A 25,384-nucleotide genomic window follows, 5' to 3' on the forward strand; every position below is an offset into this window, starting at 1 on the left:
GGTTCATCAAGGGTTCTTTAGTAACGAAAATGGTTCTATATCGAACCATGAAGACTCAAACCCTCTGCATGATTAAAGGGTTCTGTGCATTGTGAAAAGGTTCTTCAGATTGATGGAGAATGTACTGTAGATTGTTCTATATAGAACTTTTTTGTAAAGGATTCTATGTAGCACTACAAAGCATTCTTCTATTGTTACAAGCTTGACATCGTAACATCGTTTCAAAAAAGATATGTAGAACCACATAAAACACATGCTCCATCAATCTGAAGAACACTTAAATGATGCAAAAAAGAGGGTTCTTTGTGTGTTCATGGTTCTATATAGAACCATTTTCTTTACTAAGGAACCCCTGAAAAGCCATCACTTGTAAGAGTGTAGGTTATGTACAAACATGGTCTATAAATGTCATTGTTCTTTCTACAGATAAGCCAAGTATTGACCTCCTTGGCATTCCTCAAAAGATTGTCAATATCCCTGCTGGCAAGCCAATTGTGCTCAACATTCCCATTAAAGGAAGGCCTGCTCCAACCTGCTCATGGTTCGTTGGTGGCATTAAGATGAAGGACACACTTGACCGTATCAAGATTGAGACAACTGCTAAGTACACTAAACTGACAGTTCGTGAAACCACAATAGATGACACTGGGGACTACACTCTTGAAGTAAAGAATATCACAGGAATAGCTACAGAGACCATTAAAGTTATCATTCTTGGTGAGAGATTTTTCTCTTGATTCTACCATTTCTTTATCACTACGGAGACTTTGTTTCAAGTATAACTGAAAGTGACCAAATGCATCTTCTTTTTAGATAAACCTGGCATTCCTATTGGGCCTATGAGAATTTTAGAAGTGGATGCTACATCTGTTACATGTAGCTGGGAACCACCAGAGAAGGATGGAGGTGCCAATATCAGTGGTTATGTTGTTGAGCAACGTGATGCTCATCGCCCTGGATGGCTGCCTATCTCTGAGTCTGTCACAAGACCAACATTCAAATTTACTAGATTAACTGAAGGAACAGAATATGTGTTCCGTGTGGCTGCAACAAATCGATTCGGCATTGGTGCATTCCTTCAGTCTGAAGTTGTTGAGTGCAAGAGTGTCAAGAGTAAGCGCTTAATATAACATTTCAGATCATCTAATATGTTGTGAATGTAATAGAGAAGCATTTATTAACATTCTAATTAATAATTAATCCTGCTGTTCCTTTACAGCTGTACCTAGTGCACCAAGCATGCCTGAAATATTTGATGTGTCTCATGAGGGCATGACACTTACTTGGAGACCACCAGAAGATGATGGTGGCTCTTCAGTGGCTGGCTACATCATTGAGCGTAAAGAAGCTGGATCTGATAGATGGCTGCGCATCAATAAGAATCCAGTGACAATGACAAGATATCGATCTACAGGACTTGTTGAAGGTCATGAATATGAATACAGAGTGACAGCTATCAACTCTAGAGGCACTGGCAAACCAAGTTTGAGCTCTAAACCTGTGATTGCAATGGATCCCATCGGTATGTAAAAAAAACAGTTATTCACTGTTGGAGCATATGAACTTTTTTAAGAAACAAACATTTGAAAATGACAATGAGTTCATTTTAAACATTTCCTGTTTCTACTCAAACAGAACCTCCTGGCATACCATTGAACCCAAGAGTCACAGATACCACCAGGACATCTGTATCACTGGCATGGTCTCCCCCAGAGGAAGAGGGAGGAGCCATTGTTACTGGTTACCTGATTGAGATGCAGAAGGTTGACCAGGTTGAATGGACCAAATGCAACACAACACCAACTAAGATTTGTGAATACACATTGACACATATGCCACAGGGTGCTGAGTATAGATTCCGTGTGATGGCATGCAATGCTGGTGGAGCTGGAGAACCAGCTGAGATTCCAGGAGTGGTCAAGGTCACCGAAATGCTTGGTAAGAATGATAAACATCATCACATTCTAATTCTGATCTACATACTTTGCTGTGCATGAGTGCTTTAACATAATGCAATGCTGTTTCAGAATATCCTGATTATGAGCTGGATAAGAAGTACCAGGAGGGTTATATTGTCAGACAAGGTGGAGTCATCAGACTGTCTGTGCCAATTAAGGGAAAACCATATCCAACCTGTAAGTGGACAAAGGAAGGCCGGGATATTTCTCACAGAGCTATGATTGCCACCAGTGAGGAGCGCACAGAGCTGGTGATCAAGGAAGCCCATAGAGATGACACTGGCACCTATGATCTTGTGTTGGAGAATAAATGTGGAAAGAAAGCAGTATACATCAAGGTTAAAGTCATTGGACGCCCAGATCCACCTGAGGGCCCATTAGAATTTGATGATATTCAAGCTCGTTCTGTAAGAGTCAGCTGGAGACCACCTTCAGAAGATGGTGGCTCTGATATCCTTGGTTACATTGTGGAGAGACGTGAGGTACCAAAGGCAGCCTGGTACACTGTGGACTCTCGTGTGGTTGACACATCACTAGTGGTCAAAGGATTAAAGGAAAATATTGAGTACCACTTCAGGGTGTCAGCAGAGAACCAGTTTGGAATTAGTAGATCTCTAAAATCAGATGAATCTGTTATACCAAAGACTGCTCTCTGTAAGTACATTCATATTTAAATTACTTGTCATAATTACAATTATCACAGTTGTGGCTTATAAATGATTGCTGTTGTTTTTGTTCTCTTACTCATAAAGGTCCCCCAGAGCCTCCCAGCTTCCCTCCAGAAATTATGGATGTCACAAAGACCACAGTTGGTCTATCCTGGTCAAGACCAAAGGATGATGGTGGATCTCGTGTCACTGGATACTACATTGAGAGAAGAGAGCTTTCCACCGAGAAGTGGGTGCGTCACAACAAGACTCACATCACCACAACAATGTATACCCTCACTGGTCTCATTCCTGATGCAGAATATCAGTTCCGTGTGATTGCTCAGAATGACATTGGTCAAAGTGAGCCTGGACCTGTATCTGAAGCAGTTGTATGCAAGGATCCATTTGGTGAGTAATATGTGCTCAGCCATTAAAAGCAATTATACGTTTTTGTAAAGAGTCTACATTCTTATGTAAAATATTTTCTCACTTTAACAGATAAACCAAGTCAACCAGGTGACATTGACATCATCTCCGTTACCAAGGATTGCATCACCATTCACTGGCTGCGTCCTGAATCTGATGGTGGCAAAGAAATTCTGGGATATTGGATTGAATTCAGACAAGCAGGTGAAAGTGCCTGGAAAAAATGCAACAAGGAGCGTTCAAAAGACAGACAGTTCACCATGGGTGGTCTCATGGAGGCAACAGAATATGAATTTAGAGTGTTTGCTGAAAATGAAACTGGACTGAGCAGACCCCGTAGAACTGCTATGGGCATCAAAACCAAATTGAGTGGTATGTTGATGAGATGGTTTATACATTTTATTTGACAGTTTGTGGTACATATATATACAGAAATGGGATCAAGCAGTGTTACTGACATTTGGTCTCTTTTACAGTTGGAGAGGCTCCAAGTCTGAAGGAAGAGATGAAAGATACTACCACTAAACTAGGGGAATCTGGAACATTGACATGTCAGATTGTTGGAAGGCCTCTTCCTGAAATCAAGTGGTATAGATATGGAAAGGAACTGATCCAGAGTCGTAAATACAAGATGAGTTCTGATGGCCGAAACCATTCTCTAACAGTGTTAACTGATGAACAAGAAGATGAGGGCCTGTACATTTGCAGAGCTATTAATGAGGCAGGTGAAACTGAAAGCAGCGGGAAGCTTCTTTTGCAGGCTGCACCTCAATTCCATCCTGGCTTCCCACTGAAGGAGAAATACTATGCAGGCTGTGGAACAAGTCTACGCCTTCACGTTGTCTACATTGGACGTCCTATCCCACAAATCATGTGGTTCTATGGCAAGAAACCGTTGAATCCATCAGAGAATGTTATTATTGAAAACACTGAAAATTATACTCATCTGGTTGTCAGAAATGTGCAGCGCAAGACAAATGCTGGCAGGTACAAAGTGCAGATGAGCAACAAATTTGGCACAATCGAGACAGTGCTTCGTGTTGAAATCCAAGGTAAGTTTAAACTAAATTATGTTCAAATGTAAATTGCTAAATGGGGACACTTCAGGCATGTTTTGTATTAATGTTAAATGGCATTACTCTCATTCCAGATAAACCTTTGATTCCTGAAGGACCAATTGTTGTTGAAGCTCTTTTGAAGAACTCTGTAATCATTAGTTGGAAACCACCTAAGGATGATGGTGGATCAATGATCACAAACTACATTGTAGAAAAACGTGAGGCAAAAGAGGGCGAGCAATGGCATCTTGTGTCATCATCTATCTCAGGAAACACCTGCCGCATTCCAAACCTAATTGAGAGTGCTGGATATTACTTCCGTGTTTCTGCGCAGAATCAATATGGCATTAGCGAGTCCTTGGAGATTCCTGCTGTTCTCATCATCAAGAGTCCATATGGTAAATGCTATAGACTATTGGAAATTTCTGTTATATTAGAGTATATATGCTATGATAAGCAAGTACCAAAAACAATGAGCAATGTTTATAGTTGGAAAATATTTTGTTCTTTTAATATTTTACAGAAAAACCTGGAATCCCACAGCAGCCAGTTGTTACTTCTGTCACAGAGGATTCTTGTGTTGTCACATGGAAACCCCCAACCAGCGATGGAGGTGCCAAGATTAAGAATTACTTCCTTGAAAAGAGAGAGAAGAAACAAAACAAATGGATTGCTGTTACAACCGAGGAAATCCATGAAACACATTATACAGTTAAAGGCTTGATTGAAGGCTTTGAGTATGAATTCCGTGTCAAATGTGAAAACATTGGCGGCGAGAGTGACTGGAGTGAGATTTCAGAACCAGTCGTTCCAAAGTCAGACACAGCACCTCGTGCCCCATCCTTCAAAGAGGAACTGAGAGACATGTGTGTCAAATATAAAGCTAATGCAACATTTGTCACTAAGGTTCTTGGTCATCCCAAGCCAGTGGTTAAATGGTACAAGGGTGGCAAAGAAATTTTACCAGATGGAGAGAAAATCAAGATCCAGGAATTCAAAGGAGGCTACCACCAACTTGTCATCAGTAATGCTGATGAGAATGATGTGGCTGTTTACCAAATTAGAGCCACTAATCAACAAGGATCAATTTCTACAACTGTAACCCTTGATGTTGAAGGTATGTTTGCTGTTTTTGTTATTCTTTCTTCAAATAACTAGATATGTGTCTTGATAATATCACTTTCTATGACATTTGACAGCACACTATAGTCATTGAACAGCAGAGTTTTATATTGCTTACAGCTGAAGAATCAAATTTTTTTTCTTCTCTTTTCTAGTTCCTGCCAAGATTCACCTGCCCCTACACCTCCAAGGTATGGGAGCTGTTCATGCTGTTCGTGGTGAGGTGGTTACCATTAAGATTCCAATCACTGGTAAACCGGATCCAGCAATCACGTGGCAGAAGGGACAAGAGATACTGAATAATACAGCATACCATCAAGTGATTGTTACAAGATCCTTTACATCTCTTGTGTTCCAAAAGGGAGTTCAAAGGAAGGATGCCGGTTACTATATCATTTGTGCCAAGAACCGGTTTGGTGTTGATAAGCAAACAGTTGAACTTGATGTCGCTGATGTACCTGAACCACCTAAGGATGTGAAAGTTAGCGACATTGGCAGAGATACCATTACACTCACATGGACTCCTTCAAATGACGGTGGGAGCGAAATTATCAGCTACATAGTAGAGAAGTGCCCAACATCTGGCGATAGGTGGATCCGTGTTGCCCAGACATCTGAGCCTCAATATACTGTTATGAGTCTATTTGGAAAGACCAAATATCAGTTCCGCATTATTGCTGAAAATAGATTCGGTCTCAGTGAACCGTCTGTACCAACTGAACCTGTGACGCCAAGAGAAGATAAATTTGCCATTAGAAATTATGATGAAGAAGTGGATGAAGCAAGAGAAGTTACAAAGGAAGACGCACCTCATTCTAAGGTGAAGAATGTTCCTTCTCTTTACAGAATCTCAGAGGAACTAGCACGGTGTGGACACTTTGGAATTGTTCATCGCTGTGTTGAAATTAGCTCCAAGAAGACTTTCCTGGCTAAGATCATTAAGGTGAAAGGTGCTGATAGAGAGCTGGTTGCAAGAGAAATTGAGACACTCAATATTGCAAGACATAAGAACTTATTGTATCTACATGAGTCCTTTGATAGCTTGGAGGAATATGTTCTGATCTATGAATTCATATCTGGCGTGGATATCTTCGAGCGTCTTGGAACAAACTTTGACCTGACTGAACAGGAAATTGTACGGTACATGAGGCAAGTTTGTCAGGCGCTGAAGTTTTTGCATGGCCTCAACTATGGTCATTTTGACATAAGACCTGATAACATTGTCTATGCCACAAGAAAGAGTAGTACAATCAAGATCATTGAAATGGGCCAGGCTAGGCTGTTGACACCTGGAGAAAATATCAGAATTCAGTTCACTGCCCCTGAGTACTGTGCACCAGAGATCCACAGCAGTGATTTTGTTACCACAGCTACTGACATGTGGTCAGTTGGTGTTCTTGCATATGTACTCCTTAGTGGCCTCAATCCATTCGCTGCTGAATCAACTCAGAAAATGATTGAGCACATCTCCAATGCTGAATACGTATTTGATAGTGAGGCCTTCAAAGACACCAGTCTCGAGGGCATGGACTTTATTGACAGGCTACTAATTAAAGAACGCAAATATCGTATGACTGCTTCTGAGGCTTTGGAACATCCTTGGCTTAAGATGAAAATAGAAAACATAAGTTCTAGGGTGATGAAGACCTTGAGACACAGACGGTACTACCAGTCGCTAGTCAAGAAGGAGTGGAGCACTGTTATTTCAGCAGCTCGTGTTGCCTATGGTGGTGGTTACAGAAACCAGAGAAATGTTTCATTTGGCAGAGTGAAAGTTGGACATCCAGAACAAGGCCTGAGAGCAGGTCCAGTCATGCATGGCTCTGCTGAAGAAGGTGGCCATGTTCGATTTGTATGTAGCATTCAAAACTATGACAGAAACACAGAGGTAACCTGGTACTTTGGCTCTCGTAAATTGACAGCCAGTCACAAGTATGAAATCAGCTATGTTAGTGGAGTTGCAAGCATCTACGTGAAAGACATTGAGGAATGTGATGATGGACTATACAGATGCAAAGTTGTCAGCGAAGATAGGGAAGACAATGCCTACACAGAGCTGTTTGTTGAGAGTGTGAGGTCTCACCGTGAATACTTCCTGGGACGTTCACTCAAGAAGCCCAAACGTAGAATTGATAAAACAAAACTTCTTCAAAGGCCACCTGAGTTTACTCTGCCACTGTATAACCGTACAGCATACATTGGTGAGGATGTACGCTTTGGTGTAACTATAACTGTACATCCTGAGCCACAAGTGACGTGGCTGAAGGCAGGACACAGAATCAAACCTGATCCCAAGAAATACACAATTACAAGTGACAAGGGTCTTTACCAGCTAATGATTCATAATGTTGAGCTTGAGGACGATGGTGAATACACTGTTGTAGCGAACAACAAGTTTGGTGAAGACAGCTGCAAGGCACGCCTAACAGTAACACCTCACCCTGTTGTTGAAGACACAATGAGACCAATGTTTAAACGCCTTTTGGCAAATAACGACTGTGTTGAGGGACAAAGTGTCCGCTTTGATTTGAGAGTGTCAGGGACTCCACCACCAACACTAAAATGGGAAAAAGACGGCAAGCCTCTTGAGTTCAGACCACAAGTTGAAGTTGTTCTAGAAGACATAGACCATCATGTTCTTCATATAAGAGAAACTCTTATTGAGGATTCTGGCACTTACAAGGTCACTGCAACAAACTCAGCTGGCTCAGCTAGTTGTCAAGCCACTCTCAAGGTTGAACGTTTATCTTACACCAGAAGGGAGTTCAAGAGTGAGGAAGACAAACAGAAATATGTCCAAAATCAAATAGAAAAGACACTGAAAATGGCACAACAGTTTTCTAAAGCAGAAGTGATTACATTTAATCCTGTGGCACAGGAGGCATTGAAGGAAGCTGCTGAATTATATAAACCTGCAGTAAGCACCAAGAATGTCCAGGGTGAGTTTGATATCTCTGATAAAGAAGACAAAGAAATCAAGAAAATTAAAGAGGAGGGTAGGAAGATCAGAATGCCTTATGAAATTCCAGAGGCCCGTGTACATGATCCAACTGTTCTTGCAGAGGACATGGGTATCAAACACTTTGTGCCTTTATCTGACATGAAGTGGTACAAGAAACTCCGTGACCAGTATGAGATTTCTGAACGTATGGAGAGAGTTGTGCAGAGGAGACAGAAACGCATCCGTCTTTCCAGATGGGAGCAATTCTATGTCATGCCTCTCCCTAGAATCACTGATCAGTACAGGCCAAGGTGGCGTATTCCAAAGCTTACACTAGATGATCTGGAAACTGTAAGACCAGCAAGGCGCTCACCATCTCCTAAGTCAGAGGTTTCTTTCAGACAGAGAAGACGTTCCCTGGGTGATCTCTCAGATGAAGAAGTAGAGGAGTACCTGACAAAGAGAAGAACTGATGTAGAGAGTCAAGAGCTTGAGGAAGAACTTGAACTTGGCTTCTCTGCCTCTCCTCCAAGTGGTAGCCCTGTTCGCTTTGAATTAGCTGCACTGCGTCATCTGTCACCTAGGGTTGTCCACAAAACTGAAGTTACACATCTAGAGGAGGCAAAACATGTACTGGCAGCAGAGAAGCCTCGTGGTTCTCCACCTCCTATTTCCCATTTTATGAGAAGGAGAAGGTCTTTGTCTCCAACATATATTGAACTGATGCGTCCTGTCTCTGAATTGATCAGACCACCTCGTGCACGTGTGACAGTGGAGGCTGAAGGTGAGATTGTTGAGAGAAGATCTCCCACTCCTGAGAGGACACGTCCACGCTCTCCTAGTCCTGTGTCTCCTGAGAGAAGGTCCTCAAGGTCATCGTCTAGATTCGAAAGATCTGCAAGGTTTGACATCATGTCTCGATATGAGGCAAGGAAAGCTGCTCTGAAATCTGAGCGCAAGTATCAGGTTGTGACACAGCAACCCTTCAGCCTTGACCATGCCCCACGCATCACAGTTAGAATGCGCTCACACCGTGTACCAAGTAGTCAGGACACTAAGTTCACACTGAATGTCCAATCAAAGCCAGAAGCTGAAATACAGTGGTTCCATAATGGACAACCAATTCAGGAAAGCAGCAAATATCACTTTACAAACATGAGTGGAGTTCTGACTCTTCAAATTACTAATTGCCAAGCAGAAGATAGTGGCACATACCGTGTTGTCTGCACAAACTTGAAGGGAGAAACATCAGATTATGGAACTCTTGATGTCTCAGGAGGAGCTTTTACTACATATTCTTCAAGACGCAAAGATGATGAAGCTCCAACGGCATTTGTACCTGAAATTACAAAGACTGACTATTATCATACAACGTCAATCAGGGCCTCTTCTGCCTCAAGGACACACTTAGAGATCAAAGAGGCCAAGACCAAATTTACTGAAAGACGTGAAGTTTCTGCTTTTGAAAGATACGAGTCTGAAAGGCTTACATCTTCACCCATCAGACATGCATCTACTGAATACCTGTCATCAACTTCATATTCATCCTCAGAACGATATACATCTGAATCTAAAACAAAGACGGTTGAGTCTACAGCTGCAGCAGAGGTAACAGCTAAGAAGGTCAAAGCCACTCTGTCAGCCAAAATACTTACCAAACCTCAATCTCTAACAGTATCTGTGGGTGAGTCTGCAAGATTTACCTGTGATATTGATGGAGAGCCAGCACCAAGTGTCACATGGATGCACGAGGGACGTGCTGTCATCACGTCCCATCGTGTACATGTGACAACAACACAGTACAAATCTACATTCGAAATATCTTCAGTTGAATACTCTGATGAAGGTAGCTACTCTGTAGTGGTGGAAAATGTAGAAGGAAGGCAAGAGGCAAAGTTTACCTTGACCATTTCTAAACCAGCACCAAAAGAGGAAGTTGTTACACCATCTCCACAAGTTAAATCTCCTGAGCCAGCAGTAAAAGCACCTGAGCCTTTAGTGAAATCATCAACACCTTCTGTGACATCACCAGAACCATCAGTAAGATCTCCTCTCACATCTCCAGTGCCAACAGTTAAGTCTCCAGAGCCTTCAGTGAAATCCCCAGAACCCGCTGGTGTTAAGTCCCCTGAACCTCGGATTAAATCACCAGAGGGAGTCAAATCCCCACTAAGAGTAAAGTCTCCTGAGCCAAGTACTGCTGCTCCAAGAGTTAAGTCCCCAGTGAAGTCTCCTGAAGCAGTTGCTTCCCCTCCACCACCAGTCAAGTCTCCAGAACCAGTTAAATCTCCCACAGGTCTGAAGTCTCCTGAACCAGTAGCATCTCCTTCAAGAGTAAAATCTCCACCTCCGCTCAAGTCTCCAGAGCCAATAACCTCACCTTTGAGAGTGAAATCTCCAACAGGCTTGAAGTCACCTGAGCCAATCACATCTCCTCTGAGAGTTAAATCCCCAACAGGCTTGAAGTCACCTGAGCCAATCACATCTCCTCAAAAGGTCAAATCCCCACTAACAGCAAAGTCTCCTGAGCCAATAACGTCACCCAAAAGGGTTAAATCCCCACTTACAGTGAAATCACCAACACCTTCAAAGGAGGCACCTCCAAAGATCCTCCAGCAACTGAAAGCTGAGGCTTTTGAAGACAAGGTGAAGATGATCTGTGTTGCTGAGAGCTCTGTAAGGGAGATTGTGTGGTACAAGGATAGCAGGAAATTGAGCCAGAGTAATCGCTATCAGATGCATACCTCTGCTGATGGCACTTGCTGTCTCTATATTTCTGATGTGTCTGAAAGCGATCAGGGTGAATATTCCTGTGAAATGATTGCAGAGAGTGGAGCAGTTTCAAGAACATCATTCTCCTTCACTGGCCAAGTGTTCCAATCCATCTATACAAAAGTAATGACTTTTGTGTCCACACGTTTGGCTGTTAAAGGTAAATTAAATTTCATGTATAGATTACTTTTGAAAAACCAATGTATAACCACCTTAATACAAATCATAACAGCATGTTCTCTCTTCTTGCAGAATCAACATCCTCCAAGATCCATGAGGGGGCTGAGATGCTTATGAGGGAGAGTGCAACTGTCAGCAGCATGCAAGAAAGCTTCTCTTCAAAGTCCATCCACATGGAGAGCACAATGCAAGAGACATCATTCAGCAGTTCATCCATGGCTGAAATGAAATTTGAAACAATGTCTATGTCCAGCATGTCGTCCATGACATCTGAATCAGTGTATGCTGTGAGCTCAAGCAGTATTATGTCAAGTCACTCACATGCTGAAGGGTCTTCAATGAGAGGCATGTTGCATAGTGGTCAAGGTGAGTTAGGCTACTTACACATTACAAGGCTTATTGCTCAATTCTGATTTTTACTCAGATCCGATCTTTCCAACTTGATGGTTCACATTCCTGTAGGTAAGTGACTCAAGTCCATCATTAATGTGAAAGGACCTGTGTCCTGAAACAACCCGCATGAGTTTATCAGTAACATCTCATGAACAACAAACAAAATAACCAGTAGAACAAGACTTCGCTGTGAAGATAATTAGCTTTAAAAAGCTCTCAACCATTCATTATTTAAGCGAGGCGATGGCACAAAAGAATCAGTTGCTTTGCTTTTGCATTAAATCAGGTTATAACTGATTTTATTTCATTTGCCTCTCTCTGCTCATCGCTTTTTGCATTTTGGTTCTCACTGATTACTGCAAAAGCATATATTAAACATATGATATAAAAGTTTGTCTCTACGAAACCCCAGCTAACAGGAAAGGTAGGATACTCATACAGTTAATTAGATAAAATACACACCAACGTATGCTGATTTCTTCACGTTACTTCAATATGCAAGTTAACAGAGAATTTTCTTGCTTGTTGTATGTTATGAGTTCTCATATACTTATAGAGCCTGTAGCCTAAACTGAGCAGCTACTGAAATTAGACTAATACTTGCTGATTTAGCAACATTAAGAGCGATCCAAATAAAACAATTATGAAGTTTGTATTTAACAAACATAATCTGTTAATTATACTCAAAAACTTTAATATTTTTTAACATAGCTATGTTGTATTTTAGCTTATAGCATGTATGTTGCATAGCTGAATATCTCAAGATGTCAGTGATTCTGGGTAACAGCATCTTGTACAGAGATAAACAAGAGTGGGCAGTTAAATCTATGGCCAAACCAGAGCTGTTATGATGTCAGCTGAGATCCAGTTTAGTCTAATCTCTGTTTCCTCATTGAACCACATAAAACTTTTACTAAACTACCATGGACCTCTGTGTCCTCATGCTAGTTGTGAACATGACAGGTGCTGATAATGAGCTGAGGCAATGGCAGATAGCAGCAGTTAATAAGACGTGCTCGGAGCTCTGAGGAAAATAATGTGGACCTTGGCAGAGAGTGTAATAATTTGATTGGTCATAATGCAGTGACAGCACTTACAGAAAACAAATCAAATTTCAGTATCTTAAAAAAATAAGACTTAAGAAATTTTCTATCCCCATTTAATTGTGTAAGCCTGTGATACCCATGGCTGCACCCCTGTGTAGGCTACTGCATTAACAGAACAGCGCTGTTTTCACATTATATCTCATGAATGAACATATCACTGTTGTCAGAAGAAAACCTTGTATCTCCATTTTTGATGTTTTTCAGTTTTTGACATAATTTTAAGATACCTGTTACCCTTTACATTGTGTGTAAATTTCATGATGAATGGACTAAAAGTAAATTCCCAAAATGAAAAGTCTGGTTCCATTGACTTAAATTAAAAGTAAAGTCGTTTTTTTCTTTCTCCTGTAAAGTTATCATTCTTGAGATACAAGGTTTTCTTCCGACAACAGTGATATGTACCTTCTAAAAGTACAGAGTTCCAGACCTCAGTGTCCTCATAGCTAGTTATGGCCATGCACATGGCCATAAATCAGATATATAGCCGAACCAGGTCAACACATGAAAGTGAATCACATTTGAAAAGCTCAGATTTTTGTGTCACATTAGGGCAAAAAATTAGATTTGTACCATGTGAATGTAGCCTTAGTGTCTTCCTTTCATTTCTTAAGCATTTATATAACTCACTGGGTCCTTTATACTATGAAAGACTAAGTTCCTGAATGTTTTTCTGCCCCAAAGGTCTAGCGCCAAGAATTGAAGCCCTTCCAGAAGATATCAGCATTGAAACTGGAAAGGTTTTGACTGTAGCCTGTGCTTTCTCTGGAGAGCCCTCACCTCGCATCGAGTGGTCTCGTGGTGGAAAAATACTTCCAACTGCTGAAGAGAGTGGGAGGTTCCACATTGAGACCACAGAGGACTTGACTACACTCATTATCACTGGTGTAAAACAGAGTGATGCTGGAGTGTATACCCTAAAACTGTTCAACGAGCATGGATCTGACACAGCAACCGTCACCATCAGCATTCGATCGCTGTAAAACGAATAACGATCAAATCTATCCCCGTTTCCTCATTACGTGCCTTTTTATGTATTGAATGAGCAAATAAGATAATATTTACTTGATAAATGCCTCGATATCTGTTCCTGTAAATATATCTATTTTTATACCAAACTTGACATTAATTTATGCCAAACTAGACTAAAGTCTAAAGTTGTTATAAAATGTGCTATATTGGATAATTATGACTAGGATTTTTGATCCATTTTTCTGTGACATGTACATAATGTATATAGCCGAATTTAACGGTTATGGGAAATGTATGAATTGTTATTTATGACAATATTAACTGAAACAAATGGAACTATTTGTTTATCAGGAGAAAGTTTCTCATGGAAACGAATACCCTGTTAAACCTGAAACTAAACTCTGTGCCTCAACAAAACGTTGAAGTCTTAAGATTGCCTCAACAGGTAGAGAGGCTCCCTGTTGAAGTTTTACTAGATCTGAGAGACAAAGATAAACACTGCATGTATGCACATGCGGTGATCTTACCGTACTCATATGAATTTATAACTTGACCATAAGACCTTGAATACTGTTTACATTTTACCCTCATGTAAGCAGCATGACTAGGCCTTGTGTTCAGACTGACTATGTCATACCACCATTTTATTGACATGCTCAAAGTGCGAGCGGCCTGCACTTTATGAGCTAAGATGTTAAATGTGCTCTGTTTATGTCAAGGGACTGCTTGAATACACTTTCAGAAATAACATCACCTGGCCAATAAGGAAAGTTTATCTTGTACTTCCTTGCAGAAGCAGAGCCTCCTCTTGGAGGATTGCTTTGTTGCATTGTGTGTTTGTGTGTTAGCTTTAGAACTCACCTTAATAGTGGTTGGGCAAACATCAAGCAAGTGTACCACAGCAACAACATCTGCTGTGTAAACAAATTGATACATTAACTACATGTCCCACACTTTGGTTTGATTTTATTTAGAATTGTAGTATTATTTATAAATGCAACCTCCTTGAGTATTATAATTGATTCAATAAAGCATGTTTTCAGCACTACAATGGGTGTCTGTGTTCTCAGTCTGGCGTACAGTTTCCTCATGCAGACACAGCTGTGTCATACTGCTATGACGTTCTCATTTACATTTACATTTATGGCATTTAACAGACGTTGTTATCCAGACTGACTTACAATTTGATAATTTTACACAGGTAGGCGAAAGTAGTGTTAGGAGTCTTGCCCAAGGACTATGAATGCACCTGTAGACTATAATGGTACTATTTAAAGAGAGAGAGAGAGAGAGAGAGCAAGAGGGATTGCAAGAGAGAAAATCGCTGTTGTCGGAAGAAAACCTCGTATCTCGAAAATGATAACTTTACAGGAGAAGGAAAAAACATACTTTTAACGTAAGTCAGTGGAACCAGACATTTACTAAGTCACTGTGGGCCGTTTCTTTTGGTCCATTCATCATGAAATTTACACACAATGTAAACAGCAACAGGAATTTTCAAATTATGTCAAAAACTTCAAAATTGGACATACAAGGTTTTCTTCTGACAACAGCGAAATCCACAATGTAATGCATGTTGGTAAAAAGGGCCAATCTACTACATGGAAAATCACTCTTCGGAAAACAACCCAGTTTGAGCCCGATGTTGCGCATGAAAAATCCGCCCAAAACCCAATATTTTATTGGGCCAATCGGTTTTGGGCTGGGCAACAGACATTCTGGAATATTTAGCAAATTATCCAGGTGGTAGTAACAGTGTCAGTAACATATCTTTTAAAAATAAATAATAGTATCCCTGTTAGCAGACATTAGAGAGGAGACATGCAGAATAGATAGCTGAAATGAAGAGAGAGGAAACATGAAGAGGGCTAATAATCATAGCATTATTGGATAAACATCTGTTTTCTATTACAAGCAGTTTTCACTCGTCTTTTTTCTTGTCTTTTATGATTTTGTTTACAAGAGACTTCAGTGATCAATACTGAATTCCTAAAAGGTTTGTTGATGTCTAGATCTTCATGTTAAATAAAAAAAGGTTTTAGAAATCTTCTAAAACCTTCCTACAATGAAATGGGCTCAGCCCCAGATAATTACATGCCCAGCCCAGGTCCCTGCAGCCTACAATCAGGAAGTCAGTATTACTTCTTTATATTTGGCATGCATGTAGAAGTTCATTGTGCTTTTAACAAACTTAAGGTACTATAATCTACAGATAAGTAATAAATTATCATGTTCCTGTATTAGGTGTGAGTGACTTTCATCAGCATTCAAGGGTGGATTTGCCATCAACATTGGCATTTCACCCTCATGTATACAGTAACGTTGGTAACACTATTTTACAATATAGACAACTAGTTTTTAATAGGTAAATATGTGGTACTTACAAGTAATTTTTTGGTACAAACTTTGCACATAATGTAATTGGCAATTACAAGTACAGAGTAACTAATGTGAAAAATACCAGGTGTATTTCAGCTTTTAATGATTCAGTCCCTCAGTAAATACACACAAATGTAATATAGAGGTACAGAGTAAGATAGAGTGAGTGCCTTTATCCCACAACACTGATTTGTCCCATACTGATTGTACATTTACCAGTAAGTCCTCTGCAATATTGTGGTAACAGGACTGTAAAATAAAGTTTAACTTTGTGCATAGTAATTCCACAGTAAATACTTGTTCTCTTATCATCATCATATGCAGAAATTAACCAGACATTTTACCAGGTACATACTGGAAGGTTCTCAGTAATGTGATGGAAACAGGACTGTAAAATAATGTGTAACTTTTTACATAGTATTTACACAGCAACTGTTTGTTTTCTTGTGTTTATGATACACAGAGCACAACCATACACAGCGTTCCCATAAGCACACATAATGTAATGGATCTGATGTAGCTTAAAACACAACAGTGGTAAGTGGTGTCTATGTCATAGTGTGAAATATGGATGAATGAAGGCAAAATGGAAATGTATTTTATTAAAACAGTGAATTACAAAACACAGCTAAGAGGCACCGAAACATCCCTCTGTCAACAAATGTTTACGGTCCCTCATTATTCCCTGCACCTGATTTTTCAAAATCTCTGCATAATTAAATGGTTGAAATGTAAAGATAGATCGGCAGTGAGATAGATAGATAGATAGATAGACACATGTAAACTAAGGAAGTCGTGCAGAAGATAATGGGAAAATCTGCAGTGGTGAGACACGAGTTAACTCGAAAGAAATGGACTGGAGTACTGGACTCTCTTCCTATTTATCCTGTTATATCAACAGCAGGACTGCAAAACGCCAGAAGGCACCTGAGAGCGAGGCCTCAATAAATGGGGGTAAATAAGAGTTAAGTTAAAATAGTTTTTAATCACTCTCTCAGAACATCTCTTTAATTTTAGAGAGTAGAAGGATGTATTTCACTAAAAAGGCAAAGAAAACTCACCTGTATGTTTCCTTTTTTCTACAGTAAACTACATTTGGGCATCAGGACGCTAACATTACTGCTACTGAGTGCTGATTGGTTGTCAAGCGGAGCAGCTCCCGTACATGAGGCATCGTTTTAAACTCCTATAATTCGAGTTGAAAAGCTCTTAAAAATACAACAGCAGTGTTAAAATGTTTTATGCTGTTCTGTGTTCAGGAAATGATTGTATTCTTTTACATTCAAAATGTTTAAGCATTTATAAACTATGATTTTGCTCAAATGCTTGACCCATTCATTTTGGACTCACTCAGGAGCGCCCTCTCGCGTTTGAGAAACCAGGAAGACATTACAGAGTGGTAATTCTCCTCTCTACAAGTTCTCTGGTACAGGCCAATACAGTTCAATCCTGTACTCCAGTCCCCATTTTCCAGGTTTTCAACTGTCTCGCTGCTTGTGACGCCATCGCCACAGGGCAGATGGGAGCTGTAGTTCTGCGCACGCTCGTTCGTTAGATTCTGTTCTGAAAACTCTGTCTGAATTGTTACTGTACTCTGTTGTGTAGCTTGTTTGTTATATTCTTGTATATTATGTAGATATTTTCTGTATTGAAAGATTTATCTCACTGCCTTTTGTGAGCGTAGAAGCTTTGCTATGCAAAATGCCATTCAAAGGGGGTGCACCCCCCCCAGTGAAAAGGGAGTGTTCATGTTGTTTAATGATGTATGCTGTAGTTCTCTAGTTAAAATGTGTGTATGTGTTTATTTGTTATTCTGCGCCAGGTTTTGGGGTGACCAGCCACTCGTTTCAGTGGCCTTTCTGTCTTATTATTTTAATAAACAGTATTTCTGAGCAGAAATTATGGCCTTATCTGACTCTTTTTATACTTGATGCCACAATAAATTTCCATTTTTGCCTTAATCCTGTATGTTGCTTTTGCTTAATTCATCTGTATTTTACAATACAGTGAAGACACCACTTACATTTTACCATTGTTTTTGTAATCTAGATCTGATTCATAATGCTATGTATGGTTATGAACACTGTATGATTATAAACACTGTGCATGGTTATGAACACTATGTATGGTTATGAACCAATCTGAGCACAAGTAAGTACAGTCAGAACCGGATGATGAGGGGTCTGGCCTCTTCCTATATCTCCTGTTATATCAAAAACTTGACTGTAAAACACCAGAGGGCGCCTGCGAGCGAGACCTCAATGAATAGGGGAGAATGGAACTAACTGGCTAAAAACAAAAAGTTAAAATAATTTCTAATCACTTGCCCTTTTTTCTACAGTAAACTAGTTTTGGGCAGCAAGATGCTAACATTACTGCTACTGAGTGCTGATTGGTTGGTGAGCGAGGCAGCTCATTGGCTGTTCACATTCACTGACATCATGAATGTACATGAGGCACCGTTTTAAACTCCTATAACAAGTTCAAAAGCGCTCAAAAACATAACAGCTGTGTTAAAATGGTTATGAACACTATGATTATAAACACTGTGCATGGTTATAGACACCATGGTTATGAACATTGTGTATGGTTGCAACCACGGTATGGTTATCGACACTATGTTTGGTTATCACTGCATATGGTTATGAACAATATGGTTTTAGACACTAAGTATGGTTATAAACACAGTGTGTGGCTAAAAAGAACAAAAAAAGATGTTTATTCTTAGGTTCCTTACACACATATTTTGAAAGGTCTGTGGTGTTGTGGTAGAAAAGCTCTCATCCACCTGCCAAGGTTAGTTACCTGCAGCCAGCTGCAAGTGTGGGTGCCCGTTTTGTTTTTGCTGTGCTTTTGGTCAATTATAAAATAGCTAAGCATGACCTAGACCTTCATACTCTACAACAGATGCTACAAGACTATGTACAAAGTTATGCTTTATTTTACAGTCCTATTTCCATCATAATACAGAGAATGTAGCAGTAAATGTAATATGGAATGAATTATTATAGTTTAAAAATACTTACTGAGTACTTAATTGTGGTCACCTGTACCGGTAACCTAGTCTTCTCTATCACATACGTATGTATTTCATCAAACGGTTTGGTAGCACTTGCCATTACTGTACAACTTCTTAGTGATAAAAGCTGAAATATACTTTGTATCTGTCACATTAGTTAATCTCTACGTATATCACTGCTGTCGGAACAAAATCTTGTATCTCCATTTTAGTCATTTTTCAGTTTTTTAGATAATTTGAAATGCCTCTTGCCCTTTATATTGTGTGTAAATTTCATGATGAATGGACGAATACAAACAGCCCAAAATAACTTGGAAAAAAGTCTGGTTCTATTGACTTACATTAAAAGTAAAGTAGGTTTTTTCTTTCTCCTGTAAAGTTACCATTTTGGAGATACAAGGTTTTGTTCCGACAACAATGATATATTAAACTTGTAAAGTATGCACCAAATATTTATTCTCTGTAAAGACTACAAATTTACTATTAAAATTCTGAGTATTACTGCTGTACATACCCGACAGGTAGTTTGTATGTGCAAAGCAGAATGTTAAACGTAAATACTACATATTTACCTATTAAATACTAGTTACTTATCATACTGAAAAAAGTGCTTCCATAACACTGCTTATTATTCAGTCAAACTAGCTCACTTTACCTGCTATAAGTGTGGTGAGAATAAAATGACTCACCTTTTAGCAGACAAAGGAAACATAGGTGTGTTTGGAAACCACACAGGTGTTCCACACAGACAAATCCAAAACTGACTTTATTTATGTATATATGTATGTACACCGATCAGGCATAACATTATGACCACCTCCTTGTTTCTACGCTCATTGTCCATTTTATCAGCTCCACTTACTATATAGGAGCACTTTGTAGTTCTACAGTTACAGACTGTAGTCCATCTGTTTCTCTGGATACTTTGTTAGCCCCCTTTTACCCTGTTCTTCAGTGGTCAGGGCCCCCATTGACCCTCACAGAGCAGGTACTACTTGGGTGGTGGATCATTCTCAGCACTGCAGTAACACTGACGTGGTGGTGGTGTGTTCGTGTGTGTTGTGCTGGTACAAGTGGATCAGACACAGCAGTGCTGCTTATTTTATTTTCTTTAAAATTTTTGAAGCAGTACTCCGGATAAAATGCACCTTTCACTCAGTCCAAAACGCGAATCTAACATGTATCTTAGCATCGTGGTTATGCTGTGACATTTTGATTTCCATTTTCCAACATATGTCTCTGATATAATGTGCCAGCTAACCAAGCCGATAATGTAAGAATTATTTCGTTGATGGTTTATTGCCTGTAGCGTTAGGTTTTAAAAATGAGTACAAAATTTGCTGGTAATGTAATGCAGAAAGCTGCTTTATGTTAGCCGGCTAAAAAGTTGGAATAGTAGCTACAGTTAGCAATGGGTTCTAGCCAGCATAGTTAGCTTAAGTTTATCAAATTAATACTAGCTACTTATAAAAGTTCTCCTTTCTTATAGAAACATAAATAATACAAAAATCGCTTGTATGTTGTACAAAGACAGAAACTGGTTGATGTGACACAGCAGCAGTTAACAGGGCTACACCACACATATAGCATTTTAGCTCTGTTTCACCTTCAAAGCTACCAGCATTTAAACCACAAAGCTGAAGTCAGCGTCTTATTCGTCAGTTTCTGGTTTGAATTTTCCCGTTCCACCTTAAATGGAGCAGCAGTTACTTTAATGCCTCAGGCACCAGAGCGCAACTGCTGCACTATTTAAGGTGGAACGGGAGAATTTGAGCAAGAAGCTGGCGAATGTCCTTATCAGAAAATGTTACCAGCATTAAAACTACAACAAAACGGTTAACACGGCGTTACTACGCCGAACTAGTGATATGCGCGTGCGCGGTACGACCGCTCGACGGACAGGATGAATTGTTTGAACCTTGGCGTTTTTGTGTTGATATATTTTGAAGGTAAAACTCCAGATATGGCGATATATGATGTGCCTGAGAGACACCCGATAGCCAACAGCCTGAAGGATGTGTTTTCCATATGCTTCTAAAGCCAGAAACACATCTAAAAAAGCAAGTTTGGATTCGACTGTGTGCCAAAGCTCATTATCAGCTGGACGACACCTGTTTGCTCAAAGGTGAGTCAGTTAATTTGCTGTTTAGCTGCTAATATGAGCTAGACCAGTGGTCACCAACCGTCCTCCTATATCTAACGTTAAGCTGCGTCCAGAGCCACATATTACTATACTACACATTGTAATACACCACTACACTAATGAATGGATCACTATTGGTGGTGTAACGTTACTACTTTTGACACACTATTTGGTGTGGTAGTACGCGGTTTTGGACGCAGCCCTGCTTTCATGCAGAGATTAGTCCCAATTTGCAGCTAACGTGCTGCCCCCTCACCCTTACCTACACCAACGCATCTGATACAGCCAGTCAAGGACTTTTGAGGAAGTTACTAAGGAGGAACAGGTAGGGCAAATTGTGGTTGGAACATAGATATACATACCTAGATGCCGCGTTGGGTCCAGCCAGGCACGTCAACGGCGACGCCATTTTAGGGCGGTCAACATCGCAGCTGGACTGCATTCAGTACCGTTACAGAGCGGCAGTTTGAGAAAGATACTGTCCAAAATTACACTGTTCCAGGAATATTGCCCCTAGAAAGCGGGATAGGATTACATAACGGAGGAAACGCAGCGATCCACGTTCAGGTTTGTGCGATGCGTATTGTCTGTGTGATGTTGATGTGTAGATATGGCCGTGTGGTTAATGAGGCACAGAGAACCTGTTGATGTGATTGTTTTGCCTCTGGTTTTATATTAAGCTTATTTCATTTAAAAGTCTATTCAGGTGATCTTAACATTATGTAGTAGTTATTTATTTACAGTGATGGTTAAAGCTTTGTAGCTCGGTAGCATTCCTTAATCCGTGTAGATATTCATAATAGATTAACGTTAATATAGGCACCTTCTTACATGGACCTGAAGTCAGCTTCCTATCCACCAGCTTCTTATTCGACTTTTCCCGTTCCACCTTAAATGGTGCAGCTTCAGGCACCAGAAAGTGACTACTGCACCATTTAAGGTGGAACGGGAAAAGTCGAATAAGAAGCTGGTGGATAGGAAGCTGACTTCAGGTCCATGTAAGAAGGTGCCTATATTAACGTTAATCGATTATGAATATCTACACGGATTAAGGAATGCTACCGAGCCACCTTGGCTTCGTCCTTCTTGCTGTGTTTTGGGGATTTATTTTATTTTTATGTGTATTAAGATTAGTAGTGATTCACACATTGATGGATTTGCTAATTGTGAGATTGTGTTTCTCGCAGTAAACCCGGTTTTTAACGTCAGGTGCAGACTGGATACTTTCCTGCTGGTCTGGATGGCTAATTATCACGATCAGTTTAATAAAGAAATAAAAGCTACCGAGAGCAGTCCGTGCAGCTTAGATTAATCCATGTCTGAGGATTATAAAAAAACAAATTTGTTGAAAAAAGATTGAGAATAATGAAGTTGCGGCTGATTGAATCCTGAGACTCATTGTCTCTCAATACAAGTGAATTTGTTCACAAGCAGATCTTGACCTCTCCAACATGGCGGACGCGCATACGTATCGCCTCAGATAGAGAGCAACAGGCAATGCGGCATGTAGATATGTGTATCTATGGGTTGGAACTGGAGTCTTCAGAAAGGTAGATCTCCAGGACCAGGGTTGGTGACTCAGGCTCTGTCCACACGTATCCGGATATTTTTGAAAACATTTTTTGTTTCATTTACCTTTTCGTCCACACCAACAACGTTTTTGAAAATCTCTCCGTCCACACAAAAAATACAGAGCCCTGCTGGTGATGTCCTGTATAAATAAAAATAATGCGTGGCCACGACTTAGTTAAGCATGGGAACGAGATCCTAATGCGTGGCCACGACTTAGCAAGCCGTGATCTCGTTCCCACGCCTTACTAAGTCATGGCCACGCATTAAGATCTCGTTCCCACGTGTTACTAAGGCATGGCCACGCATGATTTTTATTTATACAGAATGTCACCAGCGGGGCACCATACAAAAACGCTCACATGAGGCGATAATACTGTGTGAAATGCCAGATGAACACTACGAGCATTCCACAGAAGCTCAAAACTGAAGTGACAGCGCCGTGTTAGCATGTTGCTAACAAAATGTTTAAACAGAAACTGAAGACTGGCGCAAATAAGGGGGATTCATTTATATGGCCTGAGGATGAAGTACAAGCACTGCTTGAAGGGGGACTCCAATTCAGTGGTTATGATGTAAAAAAAGTCATTCAGAGTGGTTTAATATGAAGTGCTTCATTGTAGAGAAACTTAGACTCAGATTTCTTCACGGTGGTGGTGATAGGAACCAGGCGTCGCTCAGTCTACAACACAAATATAACCATTTTATTTACTATCCAAATCCACCAGTGAACGTACATGTGTCTTCTCAGCTTTTATATGTGATGTTGGTGAAAAATATTTGTTTTATTTGGGGACTGTTTTGCCTCAGAATGCCCTGCGTGTATCCTTCCACTTTGAATGGGTTGTGGATTAACAACACGTTTTAGGCCACGACTCTCGCAAAACAGTGTCTCAGGCAACAAGCAACATATTCATAACATATTTCATGTAATAACTTCCTGTGAGCTTTTAGAGGCATTAAATTTTTTAGACATCTGGTTCCTATTACCACCACTGTGCATAATACTGACTCTGTTTCTCTGGAATGGAATATTTCATATCAACCTGCTGAATGACTTTGTTTACATCTTAACCATATAGTTATGTAGAAATTTTGAAAAAATGGTAGAGTTCCCCTTTAACTCAGTTAAACCCAGTCTGTTAGTTTATTTGATCACATTTTATTGACTTCCAGCTGCCGGTGAAAATCAGGATCAACAACCCAGAATTGCACTTCCAGCTAAACCATCCACAATCAAGGTATTTTGATGTTTTTATTTGATAGTAACACTATTGTTATTGCAAGTCTGATAGTCTCTTGACATAATCATAACACATTTTGATGATTAGTTGTTGCCGTAGATCAAAAGGTGCAGTAGTTGGTGTTTTAAACCATAATGTCTTAAACCATGTTCCTAATGTGGTTGGTGTAGTGTAGTGGGTAACACCTCTGCCTTCTGTGCTGTAGACTGGGGTTCAATCCCCTGTGTGGGTAATCACCCTACACTATACCAAAAAGAGTCATTGGGCAAGACTCCTAGCACTAACTTTGCCTACCTGTGTAAAAATGATCAAAATGTATGTCACTCTGGATAAGAGCGTCTGCCAAATGCCATAAATGTGCCTCTGAGCACCTGCCACTCTGAGTCTTTTCACTGCACTGTTTCTTGGCCTCTATTTTTGTAGTCTGTATAAGTCTGCGGGCTTTAATTGGTTAGTAATGCTGGTGGAGTGATCCAAATAAGTAGCTGTGCCTCCTCTTGTGATTATGCTCTGCAGTGCTCCAGTATTCTTTGCAGTGGCCACACTATGATTGGGCATAGCTGGCCTAGGCCCACCCAGAATGACTGCCCAAGTTTACTTTCAATATTGACCTCTAAAGTCATGTCATTCTGTATTCGCCATGTTGCTCTTATTAGCTACTCCAAATCTATACTGTATTTCTTAATGGCACAAATGAATTGTATAATCAAAAGGGTTCCTAACCTAATACGTTTTGTCCTATGTACATCACCTGGTCCAAAACTCTGGCTTAAGCACAGATATCAGAAGCTTCAGACAGACATTCAGGTGATGTTTTTTAACTTAATGGAGTTTTATAAGAAGTCCTTGAGTAGTTTCGGCCTGTTAGCATTTTAGCATGTTAGCTATCTGCAACTAAATACAATAGCATAATAATATAGACTGTGATAAAAGGTTTGGTAATTATCAGGGTAGAATATATCAGCACATGCCTAGTCAAAGTGACTCAGTTTCTAAATGAACTAACCCTGCTCTAATATCAGAAATATACAGAATGAAATGCAGAGGGCCAAATTACTTTATAATCAATAAATTGTGTGTACAAATACATAAAATGCTGCTGTTTTTTTTTATTTGGGAACCCCTCCTGCCATACAGGGCTAATTTTTTCTGTATTAAGTAAATGTAGCTAAGAAATCCTTCTACTAACAATTATACAAGTCTTAAATATAACTGACAGAAGTGAATATTCTAATAACTTGTCTAAACATGCACAATTAATACTTTGCAGTCATGAGTTTTGAGTTGCATATGTGTCCAATGTTTGGCCACCTGTTAATTGTGTTGGTTTTCTTTATGTGACCTTGACAGCTGTGCATTTTAGCTGTATTCCTGACTATTGAAATTCTTGATTGTAAATATTTAGACTGAGGTGTTTTTCCCTTTTGCACATCTGCAATATTGCAATATTATAGG

The 25,384-nt window shown here is 40.0% G+C and overlaps 1 protein-coding gene across 1 annotated transcript in view; it reads left to right on the forward strand.

Moving 5' to 3' along the window:
* Window positions 1–14,626, forward strand: part of ttn.2 (titin, tandem duplicate 2) — a 180,173-nt gene extending 165,547 nt beyond the window's left edge. The window contains exons 219-231 of the mRNA XM_036572840.1: window positions 427–717; window positions 814–1,113; window positions 1,220–1,522; window positions 1,636–1,938; window positions 2,028–2,612; window positions 2,711–3,016; window positions 3,107–3,406; window positions 3,511–4,086; window positions 4,185–4,490; window positions 4,616–5,209; window positions 5,370–11,087; window positions 11,180–11,473; window positions 13,288–14,626. Of these exons, the coding sequence (XP_036428733.1) occupies window positions 427–717; window positions 814–1,113; window positions 1,220–1,522; window positions 1,636–1,938; window positions 2,028–2,612; window positions 2,711–3,016; window positions 3,107–3,406; window positions 3,511–4,086; window positions 4,185–4,490; window positions 4,616–5,209; window positions 5,370–11,087; window positions 11,180–11,473; window positions 13,288–13,586 (10,175 nt within the window). The 3' untranslated portion in view covers window positions 13,587–14,626. The remainder of the gene's footprint in view (window positions 1–426; window positions 718–813; window positions 1,114–1,219; window positions 1,523–1,635; window positions 1,939–2,027; window positions 2,613–2,710; window positions 3,017–3,106; window positions 3,407–3,510; window positions 4,087–4,184; window positions 4,491–4,615; window positions 5,210–5,369; window positions 11,088–11,179; window positions 11,474–13,287) is intronic.
* Window positions 14,627–25,384: the final 10,758 nt, after the last annotated feature.

The sequence above is a fragment of the Colossoma macropomum genome, unplaced genomic scaffold, assembly GCF_904425465.1.
Source record: "Colossoma macropomum unplaced genomic scaffold, Colossoma_macropomum, whole genome shotgun sequence".
NCBI lineage: Eukaryota > Metazoa > Chordata > Actinopteri > Characiformes > Serrasalmidae > Colossoma > Colossoma macropomum.